General features: G+C 53.2%; 9 protein-coding genes across 9 annotated transcripts; 2 read left to right on the forward strand and 7 right to left on the reverse strand.

The window, feature by feature from the left end:
* CABS01_05596 (ThiF family protein) lies at positions 1-2471 on the reverse strand (the record flags this gene model as incomplete). The annotated part of the gene is made up of 5 exons (XM_060538964.1): positions 1-298; positions 352-698; positions 758-1768; positions 1830-2000; positions 2175-2471. 5 exons carry the CDS (start codon positions 2469-2471, stop codon positions 1-3), a joined length of 2124 nt encoding a protein of 707 aa, XP_060405226.1.
* A 1067-nt stretch (positions 2472-3538) lies between these two features.
* On the forward strand, positions 3539-4697 carry CABS01_05597 (uncharacterized protein; the record flags this gene model as incomplete). The annotated part of the gene is made up of 2 exons (XM_060538965.1): positions 3539-4466; positions 4525-4697. The coding sequence occupies 2 exons, from the start codon at positions 3539-3541 to the stop codon at positions 4695-4697; spliced, it is 1101 nt and encodes a 366-aa protein (XP_060405227.1).
* Positions 4698-5339: 642 nt separating this feature from the next.
* On the reverse strand, positions 5340-5992 carry CABS01_05598 (DNA polymerase delta; the record flags this gene model as incomplete). The annotated part of the gene is made up of 2 exons (XM_060538966.1): positions 5340-5510; positions 5567-5992. The coding sequence occupies 2 exons, from the start codon at positions 5990-5992 to the stop codon at positions 5340-5342; spliced, it is 597 nt and encodes a 198-aa protein (XP_060405228.1).
* A 475-nt stretch (positions 5993-6467) lies between these two features.
* CABS01_05599 (WD repeat domain-containing protein) lies at positions 6468-9163 on the reverse strand (the record flags this gene model as incomplete). The annotated part of the gene is made up of 3 exons (XM_060538967.1): positions 6468-6838; positions 6898-7421; positions 8133-9163. The coding sequence occupies 3 exons, from the start codon at positions 9161-9163 to the stop codon at positions 6468-6470; spliced, it is 1926 nt and encodes a 641-aa protein (XP_060405229.1).
* Positions 9164-10479: 1316 nt separating this feature from the next.
* Positions 10480-10949, reverse strand: CABS01_05600 (ribosomal L32p family protein; the record flags this gene model as incomplete). Its single annotated transcript, XM_060538968.1, has 2 exons — positions 10480-10529; positions 10589-10949. 2 exons carry the CDS (start codon positions 10947-10949, stop codon positions 10480-10482), a joined length of 411 nt encoding a protein of 136 aa, XP_060405230.1.
* Positions 10950-11790: 841 nt separating this feature from the next.
* Positions 11791-12962, forward strand: CABS01_05601 (septin; the record flags this gene model as incomplete). The annotated part of the gene is made up of 3 exons (XM_060538969.1): positions 11791-11905; positions 12017-12579; positions 12633-12962. 3 exons carry the CDS (start codon positions 11791-11793, stop codon positions 12960-12962), a joined length of 1008 nt encoding a protein of 335 aa, XP_060405231.1.
* Positions 12963-13768: 806 nt separating this feature from the next.
* Positions 13769-14632, reverse strand: CABS01_05602 (guanylate kinase; the record flags this gene model as incomplete). Its single annotated transcript, XM_060538970.1, has 3 exons — positions 13769-14026; positions 14106-14425; positions 14623-14632. The coding sequence occupies 3 exons, from the start codon at positions 14630-14632 to the stop codon at positions 13769-13771; spliced, it is 588 nt and encodes a 195-aa protein (XP_060405232.1).
* A 2471-nt stretch (positions 14633-17103) lies between these two features.
* On the reverse strand, positions 17104-17544 carry CABS01_05603 (uncharacterized protein; the record flags this gene model as incomplete). Its single annotated transcript, XM_060538971.1, has 1 exon — positions 17104-17544. One exon carries the CDS (start codon positions 17542-17544, stop codon positions 17104-17106), a length of 441 nt encoding a protein of 146 aa, XP_060405233.1.
* A 371-nt stretch (positions 17545-17915) lies between these two features.
* Positions 17916-18440, reverse strand: CABS01_05604 (uncharacterized protein; the record flags this gene model as incomplete). Its single annotated transcript, XM_060538972.1, has 1 exon — positions 17916-18440. One exon carries the CDS (start codon positions 18438-18440, stop codon positions 17916-17918), a length of 525 nt encoding a protein of 174 aa, XP_060405234.1.
* Between the last annotated feature and the right edge of the window lie 2246 nt (positions 18441-20686).

Below are 20686 nucleotides of genomic sequence, written 5' to 3' on the forward strand. Positions count from 1 at the left end.
TCAGTCGTCGTCAATGACAATGGCTCCGCCGGTAGAGTCGTCCACAATGACCACGTCGTCGCTGCCGCTCGTGGTAGCGACAACCTTGGCCTTTTTGGCTTCGATCAGCTCGTCTCCGTCGTCCGGCCGGGGCCGCTTGAGGTTAGATGTCCCCTCCGATGCCTCACCAGCGGGCTTGCCATTTGGCTCACTCGTGCCGTTGGATTCGGCGGATGCCTCCTTCTTGGGCTTGCGAGGGATCTCGGGCTTCTTGTCCGCGACCAAGCCCTGGATGGGCTTATCAGTCAGGGGCTCCTTGCTATGTGGTTGTTAGTTTGTGGTTTAATACGAGCTCTCGAGCAGATAACGTACGATTCCTGGATGCTGATGACGACGTTGACAAAGGGTTCGTCATCGTCTTCATCAATAATTGTGAGGAAAGAGTCCTCCTTGATCCCAAGCTCGCTGAGCTTCTTGGAGAGGTTCTCCGTCTCATCCGGGTCGTAGAGCGGCCCGACGTCATTATTCAGGGCGAACTCCTTGTCACCGTAGCCAAGCTCCAGGCGCACAAAGTCTTCGACAAGGTCCTTGAGCGTCGCTCGGGACATGTCGACAGTGACGCTCGTCTGATATACGCTGCATACCGGGCAATCTGGGTTGGGGGCGCGGAACTTGCTCGAGTTAAGCAGACGGGCAGGGTTGTGAGGAGAGATGAACACCTAGACAAAAACATTAGACTACCGATTCCTCGCCAGGACCCAAAAACTTTGGACCTTACCTCCTTGGTCTGAGTGAAATCGCCTCTCAGCACCTTGAACGATTGCAAGACACACAGGCCGGCGACAATGGCATTGGTTGTCGCAATAGCAGGGATGATGTTGCCAGCCATCTGCTTGATATCGAAGCGCGACTTTCTCTCAATGCCGAAGATGGATGATCGAATATTTGCGCTCGAGGTCACAAAGTCCAACGTGTCCTCGTCGTCCTTGTCGAAGGTGATCAGGGGCTCAGGTCCAGATGCGTCCTCCTTGTGCGCCTTTTTCAGCTCCTGCATCCGTTTGCTCAGACGGTCCAGGCTGTCGACGAAGACTGCAAAGTTCTCCTCCAACGTCCATACTTGTTGTCCTCCCTGCAAGATAGTCTCCTTCGAGGCGAGGGCTGCGGCTGACTGCTCTGCCAAAGTCTTGTAGTCGAGAGCCTCAGGTTTCCGTCTGGACTTCCACATATCCTCCATGGACGCGAGTCGCACAATGTCGGTGTTGAAGACCTTATCAAAGAGCAGCTGCGGGAAGGCATCAGTGCCTAATGATTCGCGAATCGTTCTCAAGGCCGCAGCCTCCTTCTTCAACTCTTCAATTTCCTTGGCATTGTCGGCATCGGCCGAGTTGTCGAATGCGGACTCGTCTTCGCTCGCGCCAAAGATCTCGTTGAGAAGATAGCTCTTGCCCCACACGATGCAGTGGATGGGCTGGCTAGGGGTGCTTCGAATGGTGCAGACCGGGTAAGACTTGGGCGTCTCCTTGGGCGTGCAGTCGTAACATGCGGTAACACCCTTCTTGATGACCTGGACGTTGCCGTTGAATCCCGTCGTGCCGCTCTCGATGAGAGGTACGTCCGCAGCCAAGCACATCCTGTTGACGTGCCGTCTGGCCTCTAGGTTATCCAGCGCATTGAAGACAATGTGGAAGTCGCGGAACCACTTGACGTTAAATTGGGCGTCCTTGATGTTGGAATGATGCGCGACGATCTTGACCTTGGGATTGAAGGGCTGCGCAGCATCCTTGGCCACCTTTTTGTAAGTCAGTATTGCAATACTCTCCACACCTATATCACTGCTTCTGGTACCATACCAATGCCTTGGACTTCTTGATGTGCTCGTGTCGGAAGAGAAATTGTCGGTTGAGGTTGCTCAAATCGATGGTGTCGAGGTCGACGACGTGAATTTCACCGAAACCTGTAAGCACGATGTTCTTGAGTAGTTCGCATCCGATACCGCCAGCTCCAACCATGAGAACGCGCGCCTGCGTGTTGTAAGTTAGCTCCATTGACTCTTCAATTGCATTGTAACCCATCATCGGGAGGAAACTGGCTGCTTTTGGAATAGGTAAGGGGGACGACGTTGGATGAAAGCCGCGATGCTAGGTAGGTCGCGTGGTCTGATGCGCCGGGGCTCTCTGACGAGGGTTGCGACGTACCTTCTTCACATTGGCGTTCAATGAGCCGCCGAGCGATTGCTGGAAGAATCGATCACGCGTCTGCACGGCGGGAGGTCGCTGCTGCTGCTGCTGCGGCGGCGGCGGCGGCTTTTGTTGCTGTTGCTGCTGCGTCGTTTGCGCGGGTGGTTGAGCGACGGGGATGGCTTCTGTTTGTGCTGGTTGCTGCTGCTGTTGCTGTGGTGCTGATGCTGGTGTAGGCGCCGTCGCGGCGGTGGGCACTGTCGCCTCTGCCGCGGTTGCTGCAGGTGCAGCTCCTGCTTCCGCGGTGGAATCCATTGGGGCTTTCGTTCGATCGCAGTGTTGTTGAGATGTCTGTTCTGCGTGCGTCGACGTGTCAATGGGTTGGAAAGGGAAAAGATGGGTGCGATCGCGTGGTTTTGGGAAGAAGAAGTTGAGTGTGGAAATAAGCCGCGCCAGGTGGGATGGAACGACGGCGGCGGGTGGTTTCAGCACGGGAGCGAGGCTGCGAAGAGGAAGGTTCCAAGGTTGAGGTTTTCCCTGAGGTCAGCGGAAGGAGCGATCGCCTAGCACAAGGTTCCAGCCAATACCGGCAGCCGGTGACGAGATTCCAGCAGGGATTGGAGCTGTTGGTTCCTGGGGAACTTCAGCGCTCGAGTCCTGATTGGCAGATAAAGGCGGGTTTCTCTCGCTTGCCAGTGGAAGCTTGCTGGAGCACGCTGTAACCTCAGCGGTCTAATGCACCCTACAGTCACCGTGAAACACTCGACGCCTGCTCATAGTCAGGTACCTTACCTAAAGTACCTCACCTTTCCATTGCCTCTGGAACCTTGGAAAGTAGGTAAGGTACCTTAACTGCTTACACCGTACCTATGTAGGTACCTCACCAAACACAGGCCGACCTCGCTTGCCCAGCGAAGGTTCGTTGGGCCTCCACCGGTTCCTCGAGTCCTCTCTACACTACTGCGTATCCGTGGTAGGGCCGCTTCTCATCCCCTTTCACGTGGAAAGCAGCCGGTTGGAAGCTCACCTCAGAAACGGGGTTCACAGCTATCCTTGAAGTGACGAGATCGTAGGTCACTCACTCGGAGGGGTCCTCTGGGATTATCGCCGCTTGTGATCCCGCCTTTTGATCCAACAAAAAACAACCGGGTCGGTGCGATATGGGTCTCTTCTTTACCGCCTAGTTCAAAGCCTTAGTCCTGCGATTCTTGCCCTCATCGTCGCCCAAGCTCTGTGAAAGATCCTACTGCATTGCCGCCGGCTAGAAGCATCTGAAAGGTGCAGCCAAGCCCAGTTCTAGGGTCGTATTCCTGCGGCTCTCTCCAAGCAGATAATACCGCCTGCAAGCATCTCACCGCGGGGCACTACACACTAACCGAATCATGTCCGACGACGAGCCCGACCTCGAACTCCTGGCCCTCCTCCGCCAGCGGTTCCAGGGGAAGCTCAACATCGACGATGAGCCCGAGACGGGCGTCCTCGACGGCGCCGAGTTCGTCTACGACAACTCCATCGACGTCGCCATCGACATGAGGGCCACAAAGAGGGCCGCCGCCACCATCTACGCCCAGATGGAACAGAAGAAGTACTCAACCTCCACCTGGGCAGAGCACGAGCTGCACCCAAAGACTAAAGACGAGAGCACCGCCGCCTTCATCTTCACCATGGACCTGCTCAACTTCTGCTTCTGGTCAGAGAAGCCCGAGGACGAGAGGTACGCCGTCGAGTACCGCGGCAAGACCTGGACGGGCTACTGGAGCATGGTCGCCTCGCTGCAGCGCGCCCTCGAGGAAGGCATCCCCATCACCAGCTCCGATTTTTGGCAGAGCAAGGACGAATGCAACTTGGAGGTTCTCAGACACGTCTTCCGCTCCAAGACGGAGGAGGAGATGCCCCTTCTTGAGGAGCGCTTGGCGTGCTTGCGGGAAGCCGGCACTGTCTTGTATGAGAGGTACAGTTGCAGCGTGACGAAACTGGTCGAGGCCGCCAACGGGTCGGCCGCACGGCTTGTGAACTTGCTCGCCCGCGATTTTGACTGTTTCCGCGATGAGCACAAGTTCGACGGCCGTCGGAAGCCGGTGAGAATCCTCAAGAGAGCGCAGATCCTCGTGGCCGACATCTGGGCATGCTTTGGCGGTGAGGGCATTGGTGCCTTTAAGGATATCGACAAGATCACCATGTTCGCCGACTACCGGGTCCCGCAGATTCTCAGCACCATGGGTTGTTTGTATTATAGCCCTTCGCTGGCGACGGCTATCACTGATAAGCGGGTTATTGAGAGCGGGTCGAGGTTGGAGTTGCAATTGAGAGGTGAGCCTTTGCAACTACTATGTCACTTCTCCAAGCGTCTTGCTAACTATGAGAACAGCGTGCAGTATTTGGTGCGTTGAGCTCATCAAACGGGAGATCCAGAGGGACCACCCTGGGACGAGCGTCAATGCCATTTTGATCGATTTCTTTCTGTATGATACCATGAAGGAGCTGGAGGCCGCTGGCACGGAGACGATAGGACATCACAGAACGCGGAGTATTTGGTACTGAGGTAGAGAGCAGCTTGATCAAGATATGGCCAAGATGGGGAGACGAGAGACCTTCAGCACCTCTGATAAGGGGTATAATTCATGTTCGCTGCTGTCCAGCACAGAACATTCCGTGTGATAAAATAACAGCAAAACCCTCGCGTCGCATATGCCTCGTGTTCCACTCCTCAAAGAACCGATCCGTTAAAGCCATCGAACCGCTAGCAACTCCAAACTCCGTCTGCTTATTCACACATGGTTTTCGCGGGAAGGAGGCACCTCGACGGTCACCCGGTCAGCCATCCGTGCCTTCCCCCCTTGGTCGCCCCCCAAAGGTCCACGAATACACAACCAAACTTTCATCCGATGCCATTCCGCCACAATCAGAGCCTTCATATACCCCCTCAATCCCATTCCTGTCACCAGCACAGCAGGCGCCCCCTAGGTCGGGGGTCAGGTCAAACTGTGGCGTGGGTGGTGGAATGGTTAATGGTCAACATTCAAATCGCCAACCAGCCTACGCGACGACAGGCTCAGCGCATACGAGTACCGAGTTCGAATCCCAGCATGAGCACCAAGAGATGTAGCCCCCAATTCAGCACCGGGGGGGTGAACTCTTTTGACCTTTTTGACCTTTGTAGATGCTTGCTGAGATCCTCCACAATTACGAGGCTCCGACCGCTGTCGAGTTCATAAGCTCGTCTAAGTGAGCCCGGTCCGAAGCGTGGCCCTTATTCTCTTGCTTTAGAAGTACCGCAAGGACCTCGATTGGCGGGTTGAGACCCAGCCTCTCCGCGCGCTGCCACCGCTTCATGCGCTGGAGGCCGATGCAGGGCTGCAAGTCATATCAGTATCTCCAGCCAGAAAGCAATTGTGGTCAGGATAACTTACACCATATTGAGAGCTAACGTCAAAGTATCGCAAAACCCTCTCAGCCAGACTCACATCACCTTGGTGCACCCTAGGCGCAATGCGCTGAGCCTCGATCGACTTCCAGTACTTGTTGATCTGGGCGTCGCTGATCTTCTCGGCCCTCACTTCGGCCTCTGATTTTTCGGAGACTTCTTCCTTGGCTTCAACCTTCTCAACCTCGGGCGTCAAGGGTTCTTCGATCTGGATCTCGTCGACATCCTTGTGCTCCTTATTGCTTGGCTTGGCGATATCGGATCGGTCAATGGCAGAGGAAAGAGCCACTGTTTTCTTGGTGTCCTTGGGCACCGGCTTCGATACTCTGTTGGAGAAGCTGATGGTCGATTGGCCTCGCGCTGGGCCAGGTCTGGCGCGGCCTCCTCCTGTTGATCTCCTGGTGGTTGGCATTGTGCGAATCGTCGCAAGTACGTGGGCTGGCAGGGGTCTAAATGGGTGGGTGTGAGAACGTCAAGTTTGAGTGACCGATTTACGGAAAATGGAGGTATTGATAACGTCAATCTGATGAATCTGAAATATCACTGATCCAAGGTGAATGCTTCAGATAATGTCACCAATGGGTGTTGTCGCAATGTCATCTGTGAACCATTGCTGGGATGCAATGAATGACGAAAGAGGTAGGAAGGTGGCAGGGGCTTTAATTTGGCGGGGCAACGCGAGGTAGGAGCCAAACCACGTGATTCACTGTGCCTATTGAGCGGTACGCACCATTACTGACACTGTCCTCATCATCGTCGTGATTGTTCGTTGTTCATTTCGACATGTCTCTATCGTCTGTTTTCGGATATGCCACAGGAAGTTTCATATTCCAGGGTTCTTTGGATGCACGCCGACTCTTCCTTGACTTTTTGGTTCCCCTACTCCTTTATGCACCAGTAGCTTCTCTATAGAATGAAATGCTCCTGTTGGCGCCCGCCGTACAGAAAGACTCGTTCTTTCCAGTCTTCGGGAGCCACTTGACAGCCCACAAAGCCTTGTCTGTCTCGCTATGCGTCGCGACACAGGCGCTACGCTCCACTGACCAGACCTTGACCTTTCCGTCCATCGCTCCGCTAAGCAAGTATTCACCCGTGTCGTTCCAGTCAACAGATGTGATCCATGAGGAGTGGCCAGTCATGTTGCTGACTTGCTCGCCATTCTTGATATCGTAGAGAGCAATAACGGATGAGTCGCCAGCAGCAGCGAGTCTGGTGTTTCCAGGGGAGAATGAGACAGAGCGGACAGATTTGACCAGGCCTGGGGAGATTTCTTTAGCAAACAATCATTACGAGTAAAACGTTCGGTGGGGGTATTACCTGGTAGTGAGAACAACAACTTTCCGTTGTCATTGTTGAAGACGTAGACAGCTCCGTTCTGGTGGCCACTGGCAGTGTATCGCCCATCACGGCTCAAGTCGACCGACATACCAAAGCTTCCCTGGCCAGGGCTTCCCGTCTCGTACTCTCTAATCTTGGGCGTGCCCTCTTCTCCAACGTCCCACACATTCACCCGGCCGTCGTAGGTCGTACCCGCCAGGAATTTTCCATCCTCGCTAAGCGCAATGGCCCAGACCTCGCCGGCCTTGGCCGCCTTGTTCGTGATCTCTGAGTGGAGCTTCCACTCGCTCGTGTCCTTGTTGATGACCCAGATCTTCACCTCGCCGGCGAAGCCTGCACTCGCGGCGACCAGACCATTACGGGAGGTGCAGATGTGGTGGCAGCCCAGCTTGTGTGCACCGCTGATGGATTGCGTGATGGGGATCGTGGGGTCGGCTGTGTCGTGGATGTGGAGGGTCGATGAGCCGCTTGCAGATAAGACGGCCCTTGAGGTAGTGGCCAAACTGAAGATATCGGTTATGTGGGCTAACGTTGCTGCATGTTAGCAAGATGAAGCTCTAGAGACGATGGTTCGGAGGTTCTCAAGCTCTAGCTGATAGGTAGCTCACCATTATCCACAGTGTGTGTGGTCAAATATTGTTTCGACTGGCAGAATTAGCTTCCTTTTCGTACACGAACAGACAATTGAGGTCGTACCATGATTCCCAGTCCATGCGAAGCTCGTACCGCTGTAGTTGATGCGCGGTTGTGAGTAGGAAGGTGATGGACGCGATGTGGTCGGGAAGGTGGGGGCTGACATCACACATTTGCGAGAAAAGACCCCTGCAAAGAGCAGCTGGGGCACGGCAGGAGGGGCAATGGAGGGGCACCAGCAAGTACCCTTGCTCAGTTTACCTCAGCACCCCGACTTTATTCAACCTCATTCTTTTTTCATCTTCTAAACATGTATCTCGGGGAACACTTATGAAGAGTAGTTTCCTTCCGTTTAATTCTATGATGACAGTACTACTCGCAGAGAGATCAACTTGCCTTCGAAAAACAATGCTGCCCGCTTACATGGCTCCTGTTTCTACCTCAGCCTTCGATGGCCTTTTGTATAAGTCAAAACGCCTTTGAATTCTTTGTACAAATCACAAGGGTTTCTAGCAGTCGCTTCTCAAAGCTACAGTCTCCAGCTCTCAAACTTACCGGGTTACTCGCCGAGCTCAACTCACCTCGTCGGAGCAATCGCTTCCTGCTCACGGAAGAACTCGACCATTGTAACATTCTGACAGTAAAGAGCCAACTCATACGGCGTCAAGCCACCGATGTAGGGCTCGCCAGACTCCTTCGCTCCGCCCAAGGTCGTTCTGGCCCGCAATTCAGCCCCTGCTTTGATCAGCGCCTTTGCAGTAGGTATCATGGCTTGGTCCTGCTTTTGCTGAGACATTCGTCGAGGGTCCTCCGGATCAGGATGCCATCTCCGCGCGTAGCACGCCATGTGGAGAGGCGTCCATCCCCGAGGGCCGAGGGCATTGGCGTCTGCGCCTTTCTTGAGAAGGAGCTCAACGGTCACGCTCGCTCGTACGCCCCATCTACATACGACATGCAGTGGCGTGATCCCGTTGGTGTCTGTGGTATTTGGGTCGGCGCCGTGAGAGAGCAACCACTTGATTGCTTGATGTCGCCCGGTGACGTCGCCATACGCCGCCGCGAGCAAGGGTGTGCCGAAGTTGTACGTCTTTGACCTTTGCAGTATGGGGAAGTTGCTTCCAAAAGTGCTTTCTACGCGTCCATAGTTCATCATGTCTATTGGGGTTCCGGTCTTCTCAAAGGCGTAGTTGACTGATGCGCCGGCCTCGACGGCCGCTTCCAACGCAAGGAGGTTGCCGTTGAAACTGGCCCATCGAAGAGCATACCAGTCATCCTCTTGTCCACTTCGCTGGTAAAGCACACACCTCAACGTTTGATACAGTGCCCTACATGTGATGGCCAAATTTTTGAGGTCGGTAATGCCTTCAAGAACGTTCGATAGCGTTGGCTTATTGGGGTTTTCGTAAAAATAGTCATCCACTATCTTCAGGTCATCGGAGTCGGAGTCGGCCTCGGCTTCGAGAGCACCGTGAAGTCTTAGATGTTTTGCTGGCTTTGGCTTCGGTCGTGGGCCAATGGCTTTCACGATCTGCAGGACAAGCTCCGTTGGGATAGGAATGCCTGCCCGACCGGTGGTCTTGGAGTCGTCTCGAGGCGGCTGAGGTGATGTCATTTCGGCAACTTGATTCAGTCCCAAAGTCGTACTTACTAGGTGTCTTTGCCGTTCTATCCACGTCTATGCGACCTCTGTTGGTTGCATCAGATAGGCGTGTTTGTGTCTACTTGCAAGTTGTGGTTGACTTTAGAAGAGTCAGTCATTGTATTATGTAGTTTGGTATCCCGATGCACAGACAGTTCGCACTCTTGTCTGCAGACTGACTTCTCAAAAAATATCTATGACCATATCTTTGCTCGCCGTAGTTGATCATGATCTATCAGATTGCACGGCTTCAATGTCGCTTTGCTTTGGTTCTTATTGTTCCAAATACCACGTGTTATTCACACAGAACAATGGAGGACTTGCCCCAGTGTCATAAAACTGGGACTCCATCTTTGTCTAAGGTTACAACCCCTACTTCCGTTGAACATGTCTTTGTTGATCCTATTAGCCAACCAGTACCCGATGGTTGGTTCCTGGAGCTGGATTGTTAAGGAGGGGAGGCTAGAAAGAAGAAAAGGCCTGGCGGCAAGACTGAAGTCAATACATCAGAGTCGTGGCGGAACAGATGTAAAAGTTCGCTTAGGAAGTAATCCTCTGTAGGCGCCAAACTTTGGGAGATCAAGTAGCATCATCAAATGAGTGCAGCAGACAATGGAACTCAGCGTAACCTGTGTCTATCACCGAGGTGGATGTCGATGGCCCCATCTCAGCGGGCCCGGCCATCGAAACCGCGTGGATCCAGTCTTTCCGTGTTGTAACTGAGTTCTGATTTTGGTATTCAAAGGCCGTGCCCGCTCGAGACATTCTTCTACATCGACCTTGGTCTACAGACCAGATGTACGTTCATAGGGATGTTGTTTTGCCAATATTTTCCACAATTGTCGGAGTTCCGACTGTTTGTACCCGAGTCCATCATGAGATATCGATCAAGTGATGTTTGCCATGTACCTAGTGATAGGCTCCTTCAAACGCCTGCTTTTTGCCCACGTTCCCGGCGGCATGTAGATAACCCTGAGCTTGCCACATTGAAATTCATTGTAAAGGTGCGCTGATGAACAAATTCGCAACCTCCAGACGAAGTTCGAGGACCTTTATTCGCCACTTGATGATCAGCCCATAATTTCAAGCCACTCGGGGCGGATGTAGAGGCGAGCCTTGCTTCAAAGCTTCAGCGGCAATTTACTCTATTTCATGACCAGTAAACACCGGTCTGATGACAGCTGGGCACGTCGGAAGAAGGTGATGGATTGTCCCAAACGCCAAAGTATGCTAACCAATTGTACACTTGAATATACACGTCTCGAAATGTTACACAGCCATTGGGCGATTTAAACGAACTTTCCTGAGGGGTTCTCCTCTTTCCACATATCCTTGATCTCTGCACAATGGTTGTTAGTTTGACGTGTACGGAGAACGGTTCTTGCAAGGGAGACGTACTGCTCAGGCAGTGTGGGCATACCACGTGCTGCCTCTTGATCTGGCCGCAGCCTGGGCACTTGCACAGAGACTTGACATCCTGCAACGCCTTGCCTGCCATCTGCCTGTGTCTCTTCTTCGAGTGAGAGGTCTTCTTCTTGGGTACCGCTCGCAAGATGGACTCCCAGATGCCGCCGAGCCAGGCGGGGATGTTGAGGTTGAAAGCCGGGAGCGCGAAGGAGAGCGCCGGGAGGAACGAGTTGGTGACTTGGCGTGTGTAGAGGGAGAGGATTCTTGGTGACTGAGCGAAGGCTGGCGCGGAGATGCGGGGGAAGAGGGAGGTCATGCGCAAAGGCTGCGCGCCCATGGCGATGGCTGCCATTTTTTGGATGGTGATCGATCGTTTCGAGCTCTGATGGAGGGGTTGTCGGGAAGTCAGGGAATGCCAACAGTAGAACCCGGGTTATTTGTAGACGAGGATATAGATTCGGGCCGAAATTTGTTTTGCCGCCGGGTATCGAGGGTTCGTGGCTGCGTAGATGTCCTGTCGTGAAAATGTGTATCCACGTTGAAGCTGCTGCTACACCACTGTCGTGCACATCGCGAGGCTCAAGCTTGTTCCATTCCGAGCCGGAAAAAAAAAAACGGCTTGCGACCGGGGAGCTGTCAATTGAGATCTGCCAGCCAATCACAGCTTGGAAGAGGCACAGACCGCCATCAGCCAATCAAGGCGATGGAGACCCCTTTTCCCCTTTCCCTCCCACAGCCCCTGCACCTACCTCCCTGCAGGGAAATTATTTGTTTGCTGGAGTGGAAGGAGCAACCTATTAGCTGCAGCCAACGGCGACAGCCAGTGCCTGGCAGACAGGACACGGGGGGCACTGGGGGGTGGACGGGGACGGGTAGCAAGCAAGTGCCAGCGAGAGAGGAAATTACCCTTGGTTGGGCCAAATCATTTGGTTGACTTTCCCACCTGGGCTCATTCTCATTCACCGGCTTCTGTCCTTCAGAAACATCCGCCAACCTCGTGATCCTCTTTTTCCTCTCTCCCTGCCCATCGCCTTCTCCAACTCCGTCTCTCCTCCCCCTTGACGAGGCCGCAATTCGAGTTCGAGTACCAGATACCCTTCTTGGAATACAGAAACGTATCTCAACTTCACTCCTTAACAGCACACACTCACGCGCACCGTTCACTCTCGCTCCCTTGCGGAAAAGCTATCACAATGGCGCAGCCTCAAACCATCTTCCCCCAGACCCATGTCGGTTTCGACAGCATCACGTCCCAGATTGAGAAGAAGCTCCTGAAGAGAGGCTTCCAGTTCAACGTCATCTGTGTCGGTAAGTTATTCCCCGCAACCCCAGATCACAATCACTGGCCTAGCAAGCTGGATTGTCCCCCTATGTCGCGTCGGCAATCGACTAATCGCATCTCGTGTTTCCATGATATAGGCCAGACTGGTCTGGGCAAGTCCACCCTGATCAACACCATCTTCGCCTCCCACCTCATCGACTCCAAGGGTCGTTTGATGCCCGATGAGCCCGTCCGCTCTACCACCGAGATCCAGGCCGTCTCCCACATGATCGAGGAGAATGGCGTCCGTCTGCGCCTCAACATCGTCGACACCCCCGGATACGGCGACCTGGTCAACAACGACCGCTGCTGGGATCCCATCGTCAAGTACATCAAGGACCAACACTCCGCTTACTTGCGAAAGGAGCTCACCGCTCAGCGAGAGCGTTACATCCAAGACACCCGCATCCACGCCTGCCTCTTCTTCATCCAACCCTCGGGCCACTCCCTGAAGCCCATCGACATTGTCGTCCTGAAGAAGCTGTCCGATGTCGTCAACGTCGTCCCCGTTATCGCCAAGTCCGATACCCTGACTCTTGAGGAGCGCCAGGAGTTCAAGGAGCGTATCAAGGAGGAGTTCGCTTTCCATAACCTCAAGATGTACCCGTACGACAACGACGAGTTTGACGACGAGGAGCGCAGCTTGAACACCCAGATCAAGGTCAGTCATGCCATTTGGCTCGCGCACATTCCAATTACTAATAGACCCCACAGGATCTCGTTCCCTTCGCCGTCGTCGGCTCCGAAAAGTCCATCATTGTCAACGGCAAGCAGGTTCGCGGTCGCCAGAACCGGTGGGGTGTCATCAACGTTGAGGACGAGAACCACTGCGAATTCGTCTACCTGAGAAACTTCCTTCTCCGCACCCATCTCCAGGATCTCATCGAGACCACCTCGCAGATTCACTACGAGACTTTCCGTGCCAAGCAATTGCTTGCGCTCAAGGAGAGCAGCGCGCACGGTGGCGGTAGCAGACCCATCAGCCCTGCTGCTGACCGTGAGCTCAGCCGGAACTCTCAACGAATGACCTTGAACGGATACTAGTTTACGGATATCCCACCCCCACCTACTCGAGGCGCCTGACGGCCATGATATTCTTGGGCAGCTGGGCTTCTGACGACTTTCAATCTCATGGTGTTATGCGCAGACCAACAAAAAGAACAGGCACGGTACGGCCTCGACAGCATGCGGATGCTGCATCGACCAGTAATGCAGAGGGGAGGTAGCAACCGCTACGTCCATGGTAAAACTTGGCGGAAGTGATTTCGCATGGGAGGCTCGAACATGCTTGCGTGGCGCACGGATATAGGCCCATACCCCCTTCTCTAGACTTCATGGTCGTTGTTTAAGTACTCGTGCTGGCGAAAACAGTCCAATATTCCCCCTTTCCGCCTCATCAGCTGGACGCACTTCTACTGTTTTCTTATTTCGGCTTTTTTAAAGCAGCATTTCAAGCTCGGCTTCACTTGTACCCCCATTTTCTTCTTACACTTTAATCCATTCGTACTCTGATAGAGAGTTCGTTTCGATACCTCGTGGAATACAACCGACATGGCTTATGACTTGCGGGCTTGGATGTTTCTTGTGATGTGTATTCCTCTGTCCTGAGTACGGCAATAAATAGCCAGAGGTTTCTGCCACGTGTAGATGTGGCTCTATGGATTGCTTTTATACGCTCTCATGTGTGTATATATGCTCACAATGACCGCCCGTGCTATGAAGAAGATCCACAGACCATTTGTGAACTCTTAAAGGATATTCAGTTTCCAACGCCCCGTCACCATGCCATCCGATCCGAACCTCCCTCTCGCTCTCTATCTCTCTAATCCGCCCTCGTTGTCATGGTCTCTCTACTGAGAAGGGTTGTAGACAAAGTCCTCGAGGGTCTTGTAGGCCTTCTCGAGGTCGTCGTTGACAATAACCAGATCGTGAACGCCGGGTGTTTTGGAGTAGGCCAGCTCGAGCTTGGCTTGCGCGAGACGCTTCTGGATGCTCTCTTCCTTCTCGGTGCCGCGGCCGCGGAGGCGCTTCTCGAGCTCTTCTTCTGAGGGGGGCGCGATGAAGACGTAGCGGGCGGGGAAGTTTGACGTCTTGATTTGCTTGACTCCCTAGATGTTCAAACCCCACGGTCAGTATTGGAAATTCCTGGTTGGAGGGGAAAGAGGTGCGTATAAAGCAAAAACGTACCTCCATCTCGATGTCGAGAACGACGAGCTTGCCCTTGGCGGACTGCTCCTCGATGGTGGCCTTTGAGGTGCCGTACGAGTTGCTGCCAAAGGTGGCGTGCTCGACGAAGCCGTCCTTGCTGACGAGGTCGTCAAAGGCGTCCTTTGTGACGAAGTGGTAGTCGACGCCGTCCGCCTCGCCGGGTCGCGGGCCGCGGGTGGTGTGGGAGACGGAGAGGGCGAAGGAGTCTGGGTGGCGCTCGAAGAGGAGCTTGTAGAGGGTGCCCTTGCCGACGCCCGAGGGGCCGGAGATGACGATTGGTCTGCGGTCGGAGGGGAGGACTGTCATTTTTGGATGAGTTAGTCTTGTGTGAAGTTTATGCCTTCTTTTGTTTCCTCGTTCCTTCTGGAGAGAGAATGTGTCTTGCAACGGGCTTGCGAGAGGGAGAGAAGTGGGAGGGGCAGAGCTGAATTGGGCCGTGATTCAGAGGTTTGGGTGAGGAAGTGACGATGTATGGAAGGACAGTGGTGAAGCTTACCTGGCGCCATTGTGCTTGCGAAACGAAACGGTTGACTTTTGGGTATGAATCTTGTCAGTGGAGGTTGTCGTGAGAAGGCCTGGGTAAATGGTCGGAGGCGGGGCAACATTAGATGGAGTATCGGTCAAGGAAGGCTCCAAGGGAGAAGCAAGAACTGCGCTCGCTAGCCTCGAAAGTTTCAGTAGGTCTACGGGCACGGCGGCGGGGGTCGGAAAGGGGGCAGAGGAGGGGCAGACTGGATGAGAGCGGGTTAGGACGGGCGGTCTGGACAGTCACAAGCCTCAGAGGCGGGAGAGGTGGAGGAAGGGGGTTGACGGGACTGGACCGGACACAGACAGGTACGGCGGGAGTTGGGGGACGCAGTGACACTCGCTGTACGCAGTACCTACACTGAGGTGAGGTGGTAACTGCGCGGCAGGGTAAGGTATCCAATGGTGGTGGGGGGGAAGCTCCTGCCGGCAGAATTGGGGGTGGCATATGCCGCTGAAGAGTCAACGTTGGGCGCCCCATGAGTCAGCGGGGCGGTGTGTTGGTGCCCGTTGGGGGCATGGCGGCAGGGTTTACTTTGTCTCTGATTTGCTCCCTTGCATTTGGTCGTTGCTTTTGCCCTGACGAAGTAGCGGTGTCAACACTGCTTTCCAGAAGCTCGAGCCTTACCTTGAATGAATTGCATAAGCTGAGCAGCTTCTATAGTTTCTCTACTTACTTTCAGTGGACTTTCAGCGCTAAGTTGACACTGAATTCAGTGTGAGGGCATGATCAAGTTATGGTCTTGACTGAGTACCTATGTAAGGTAGGCTTGACTACATTTGTGATTTCCCTTCAACTTCCAAGCATGGCTGTATATCATCAGTGAGATGATACGTTTCCTACCTCATTCATTAAGTCAACTCTCGCAAACTCATTGATAATTCATCTCGACTCATGCTGTTCTTGGCATCTTTCATGTCACAGCCAGGATAACTGGGTTAGGACTCAACTCATAGAAACGGTGGTAGAAGGGTCGTAAATCCAGGCTCAGCTTACAACGTAGAAAAAATACGAAACAAATACCTGGACTCAATGAGAACACGACTTTCCACGACCTTTAATCAGCAAGTACAACATCAAGCCGTTGACGGTGTTAGGAATCTCGAAGAGAACACGTACTTCATGTATCCTCAATTGACTGACGCAGCATTTATTGTTGATGTTCAGGCAAAAATACACCCAGTCAAGTTGCTAATTCTACTGAGTATTGTTACCATTCATGATGCTCTCCCAGTGTCGTTCCCAAGTAGTAACCTGGTTCACCAGACCCAAATGCCCATGTGTATTGGAAGCAGGTCAAATCTAAAATCTCACACACTATGTGAACCCTTTCAAAGAGTTCATCCAGATCTAGCTCGGAAACTCCGGGGGAATGTAGTAAGCGTTGAAAACCTCTATCGTCGCACTCCCTTCTCCAAAGGGGGGAGACGAAAAACTACCTACCAGGACACCGTCTCTTCGATCTGCCGCCTTCTGAGACCACAAGACGATGTGAACTAAATCAGGACACCTCGTGTCAACTATTCAAGATTTTTTTTATTCCAGCTTGATGCCGGTCGTGAAAGGGAATATCATTGTCAACGTTACTGACGCAGGAGCCTGTCGACCCCTATCGGTGGTCGCTACATTGCTGCTTCACAACGTATCTCAATGAAAAGGCGACTTTGATGGCGCGAAATCGTTTACCGACGGACCTACATTGGAACCGCAAATGGATATTTCGTGGAACACATGATCCATCAGAGGAGAAGTCTCACTGTGCTGTCGCCTCCTCGCAAACTCCACCATGTCTACCTCTTGAGAAGACGCGATCGGCGCCTTCGTCACCCTTGAATCACGATATGAAAAGTCATACGTAGCTCAAAGGCATGATGCCACACAGGAAACAGATGGTTTGTCTGTGTAGATCTCAGAATGACAAGGTCGAAATATGGAAAGGAGTCAGAGGACTACACACCGTCGAACAGGTAGGCTGGAGATTCCCCTTGAAATCGACTACGGGCTATACAGGAGATGTGTAAACTATCACACTGTTGTGGATCTTACTACTTATCACAAAAAGTCGTTCGGTCCTTGTCAGAGTGCCTTGATAAGTGATTGAATTCCTCAAGTACGAAGATGATTCTCGAGAGCGAAAAGACAACAATGTTTGGCGTCAACTCTCTAGCCCTCGTCTCTGATGTATGCCACCTGCTGTCTGATTAATCTATGATGGAATCCTACGTCAGTGTCTCTGTTTTATCGATGGGAACGACTCGGGAAACGGCAACGGGATCGTCAACTACATCCTTCCATCTTCCGATATAGCCGACTGGCATACTACGTATATACACTGCAAGTATCTCCCAGCCACAAGTAGGAAATACTCATTATAGCTGGAGACTCAACCTGTCTTCGTCACGATAAGCCACGTAATCAAAAAGTGTCCCAGTTCTTGGCAGCAAATTACAATCAACCTGAAAGCGTATGAAATAGCAATCGAGGGCATTCAGAGCGTGGCGCAGCCCCTGTGAGCACGGGAACGATCCCGTCCAATCCGACCCCGCATGATGGATGGGGCCAGACTCCTTTCACATGTTTCTTCGTTGATCTGGATGGCGGCTGTTGATCTCTCAGGCTTTGGAAGTGCCGCACAATCGGAGTGGTTGGTGTTGATGTTGCCGGCGAAATGGCAAGAATGTCGAGTTTGTGGATACGGCACTGGCCTGGAGCCCCGAGACTTGCATATCTTATGATGGCGAAGCCTCCGAAGAGCTTCAATGAACTCGAGAATGCAACACCGGTGGTGAGAGGGTGCTTAAAATAGAAACACAGATCAAGATGACAGCTAGGCTTAGCCAACGGTGAGGCTGCGATTGCCGGCCCACGGCATCCTGGAGTACCCTGGGCCATCTGCCCGGCCACCAAATCCGGGGTCGACGCCACGTAGCCTGCATTGGAACGCAAAAGGCTCGGTTGAAGATGCCGGATAGTCCAGGCAAGAATGTAGTGGCGATGCCACAAACGGTGAGTGTTGGTCGGGAAGGTCGGCCGTCGGAGCCGATCACGGCACGGAACCAAGGTGCCGGGCGGGGCCGTGTCTACCGGTCGGTTGCTTCCCGTGCCCCCGCCCCCCCTGGTTAGTGAGTGAAATATTCCTCCCCCCGCCAAGAGTCAAATAAGATGGGGGCCGTTTGGTGAGTGAGGTAATAATTTGCATGTGGGGGCCCAGCAGGGGGATGCGAGTCTATCACAATCAAGCACTTGTGCTGGACAGGACCCATTCACCCGGCCGAAATACGATGTGCTGGGCCGCTGGCAAGTGCAATCTTTTTGAACCCCGTCGTAAAGAGCCAGTCACGGGGACGGCAGTAATGGGGTATCAAAAGTGGTTGACTTCTGGCGGAGTACCACTTGCGAGCGGATTTCCTTTCGTGTTCAACGGGCCCAAGGGCTCCACGGCACGCGGGACACCCGCGTGTTCCATGCCATGCCGTGATATGCGATGCACCGCCCGCAGCCGCCGTAGTCTCGTGCCTTGCAGCTGGTAGGGCGCAACTAACGACACTAGTCGATGGGGGCAGAAGAGAGGCAAACGAACGGGGTGATTTGTGTTCCTGGATCTCGTATGGTAGCACGAACTTTCGGCGCAGAACAACCGCTAAGGTACGGTGGCTTGTGGAAGACCAGCGCTGAGAAACCATTTTGCACATCGACAAGGCTTCGTCATCTCCACCAACACAGCCTAGAAAATCAGCCGCAAGAAACCTAAGCCCAAAATTCCAATTGGCGGTTGGACCAGTCGCCATCTAGGCCAGCCAGATCGGGAGGTTGTCGGGTTCACGTGGTTGGAAGTGCGTGGAACAAAGAACCAAGTTGGGTACTGACCAAAGGCAAAATCGTCTCAAAACAACCGTCTCTGGGTTCCCGAGTGTCTTCTTTGGGGAAGAGAGTTACAGAGACAGCGGTTTGCCCGAGCGCTGAGGCGGTTTTGGCTCGCAACAAAGGCAGATGTACCAGGCGGACCCTGGAAAAGTAGCGTAGAGATGACACCATGCTGAGGTGAAAACATCGGATATGTTCAGTGGTGGAAGGGGAGAAGAATGCGAAAGTTCAGAATTGGCCGTGGTTCGTTCTGTCAATCAATCCACTTCGCCCGTTCCCCGTGTCTCAGAGTCTCCTGTTGGCTAGTCGGGGCGCATTGTCCTAGGAAAGCTTGAACAAGTATGTCTCACACGGTTTCGAAGGGGACTGTCTCTTCCGGGAGATGTCTTTCTGAGTGGTGACGTTGAAAGCAGACTCGGACCTGTCACTGTAAACAACATCAGCTTACATGACCAGCAAATATTATTGAAAGACGGTGCCTCTCGGGCGCATGTCGTCTGTTCGTAAGAGGAAGGCCCAAGAGATGGAGCCCTGCAGCATGGGAATGGACCCCAGCGGCCCTGCAGATAAACGAGCCCGAGGACCAACAAGGAGATTAGTTTAGGCTGGGAAAGTAATGAGAAGCCAAGCTTTAGCACATGCAGAGAGGAGAAAGTGGGCGACTAGTCAGCGCCTCTCGCTCTCGTCCACTGATTTGCTCGTTGAGTTGTTGCGAATTGCCCATGTCTGTTCAGTCTACGCCCGGATCAGCGCGTTGTCCGGGCCATCCCATGTTCTCTTCTTTCTTTCGCTTCTCTCGCGTTTGGGACTTTTGACTGTGGAGAGAGGGGCGGTCTCTGACGCTTCCCAGCCCTGTAGGTGTGTGAGAGAAGGGCCTTGCTTCAGGAACTGTGATGCCGAGAGGCTGTGTGTGTGTGTGTGTGTGTGTGTGTGTGTGACCTCGCGAGTAGAGAGTTTGTATGGCGGGTGTGGCTGGACGACAACAAACGGAAAGAAAGGCAATTAGTAAAGCAGACTCTACAACGTAGGCAAAGTCGCGAGCTAATGACGGCGATCTGGCGAAAAGTATGGTTGTAAAGATAGGACCGTTGGTCTGGAAAAGTCGACGACGGGGCGGGGGCTAAGGCCGCCTGCGAGACGGAAACCAATTCGACTTGTTTTTGACTCGCAACAGGGGGGGCGCAGAGGCAAAAGAGCCAATGGATGGGCTGGACAGGTGAGCAGAGATGAGACGGTGATGTGAGAGCAAGCCTCAAGGTCCGAGAGACTTGGAGGGAAGTGCCGGGGGACTCGAGATGGGACGGAGAGACATCATTGTCCTTGTGGTTCCTTCCTTTTCTTTGCTTATGGCGGTACCTGACGGAGTATACTTGTTTACCGTTCTTACCGTGAGGTGAACCCTGAGGCAAAGTATCACGGTAAAGGTACGGAATAGAAAAGGTACATCGAGGGTGGGAGAGAAGAAGGTGCAAAGGTGAGGTGGGAGAGATTGTGTGACGCTAGGCCGAGATGAGACAAAAGCAGTGAGCATCGTATCCAGCAGGCGGGAGCCAAGGTGCCTTTTCCATTTTTAATTTACATGTCACGACTTCCCTAAGTTCCCTCGCCGTGTCAAGTTTCGCCGTTGCTCCTCCTTCTTATTACTATTACTTGCCTCCTCTTATTAGCCCAGAGCCTGTCTGTCGCACCTGGTCTCGTTTCTCTTTTCTCTCCACGAATCCGCCTGGAGACCTCTCATTGTTTGCAGTCTGCAACACTCGCTCGACAGAGTCGCGCCTGTATTGTTCGTCTGTGTAAAAGGAAGAAAAGCACCGTACACACAAACACACACAGCACCCTCCTCCAACCACTTCACACACACCTCGTTCCTCTTTTCGTTTCTCGTCACTCTCTCAAAACCACATCCACAAATCCACAGAAGAATTGTTTTCTTTTTGGACCCTTTTTAGTGTCTCAATTCTCTTTTTCTTGCCTTGCCTTGGCTCACCACAAATACCCACATTCATCTTCTCGACGCTCTCTTGGATTTCGTCCCACCTTTTAGACTAAAGGCACGACCAAACGAAGAATAACGACTTCACCAAATACTTCTACGACTACACACGTCTAATACCCGACGCCTACCAGCCCAACACTACTACCTGGAAATAATCCTGCCAGTATTGCAGCC

This window comes from Colletotrichum abscissum, assembly GCF_030869225.1.
Source record: "Colletotrichum abscissum strain IMI 504890 chromosome Unknown Scaffold_11.1, whole genome shotgun sequence".
In the NCBI taxonomy this organism is placed as follows: domain Eukaryota; kingdom Fungi; phylum Ascomycota; class Sordariomycetes; order Glomerellales; family Glomerellaceae; genus Colletotrichum; species Colletotrichum abscissum.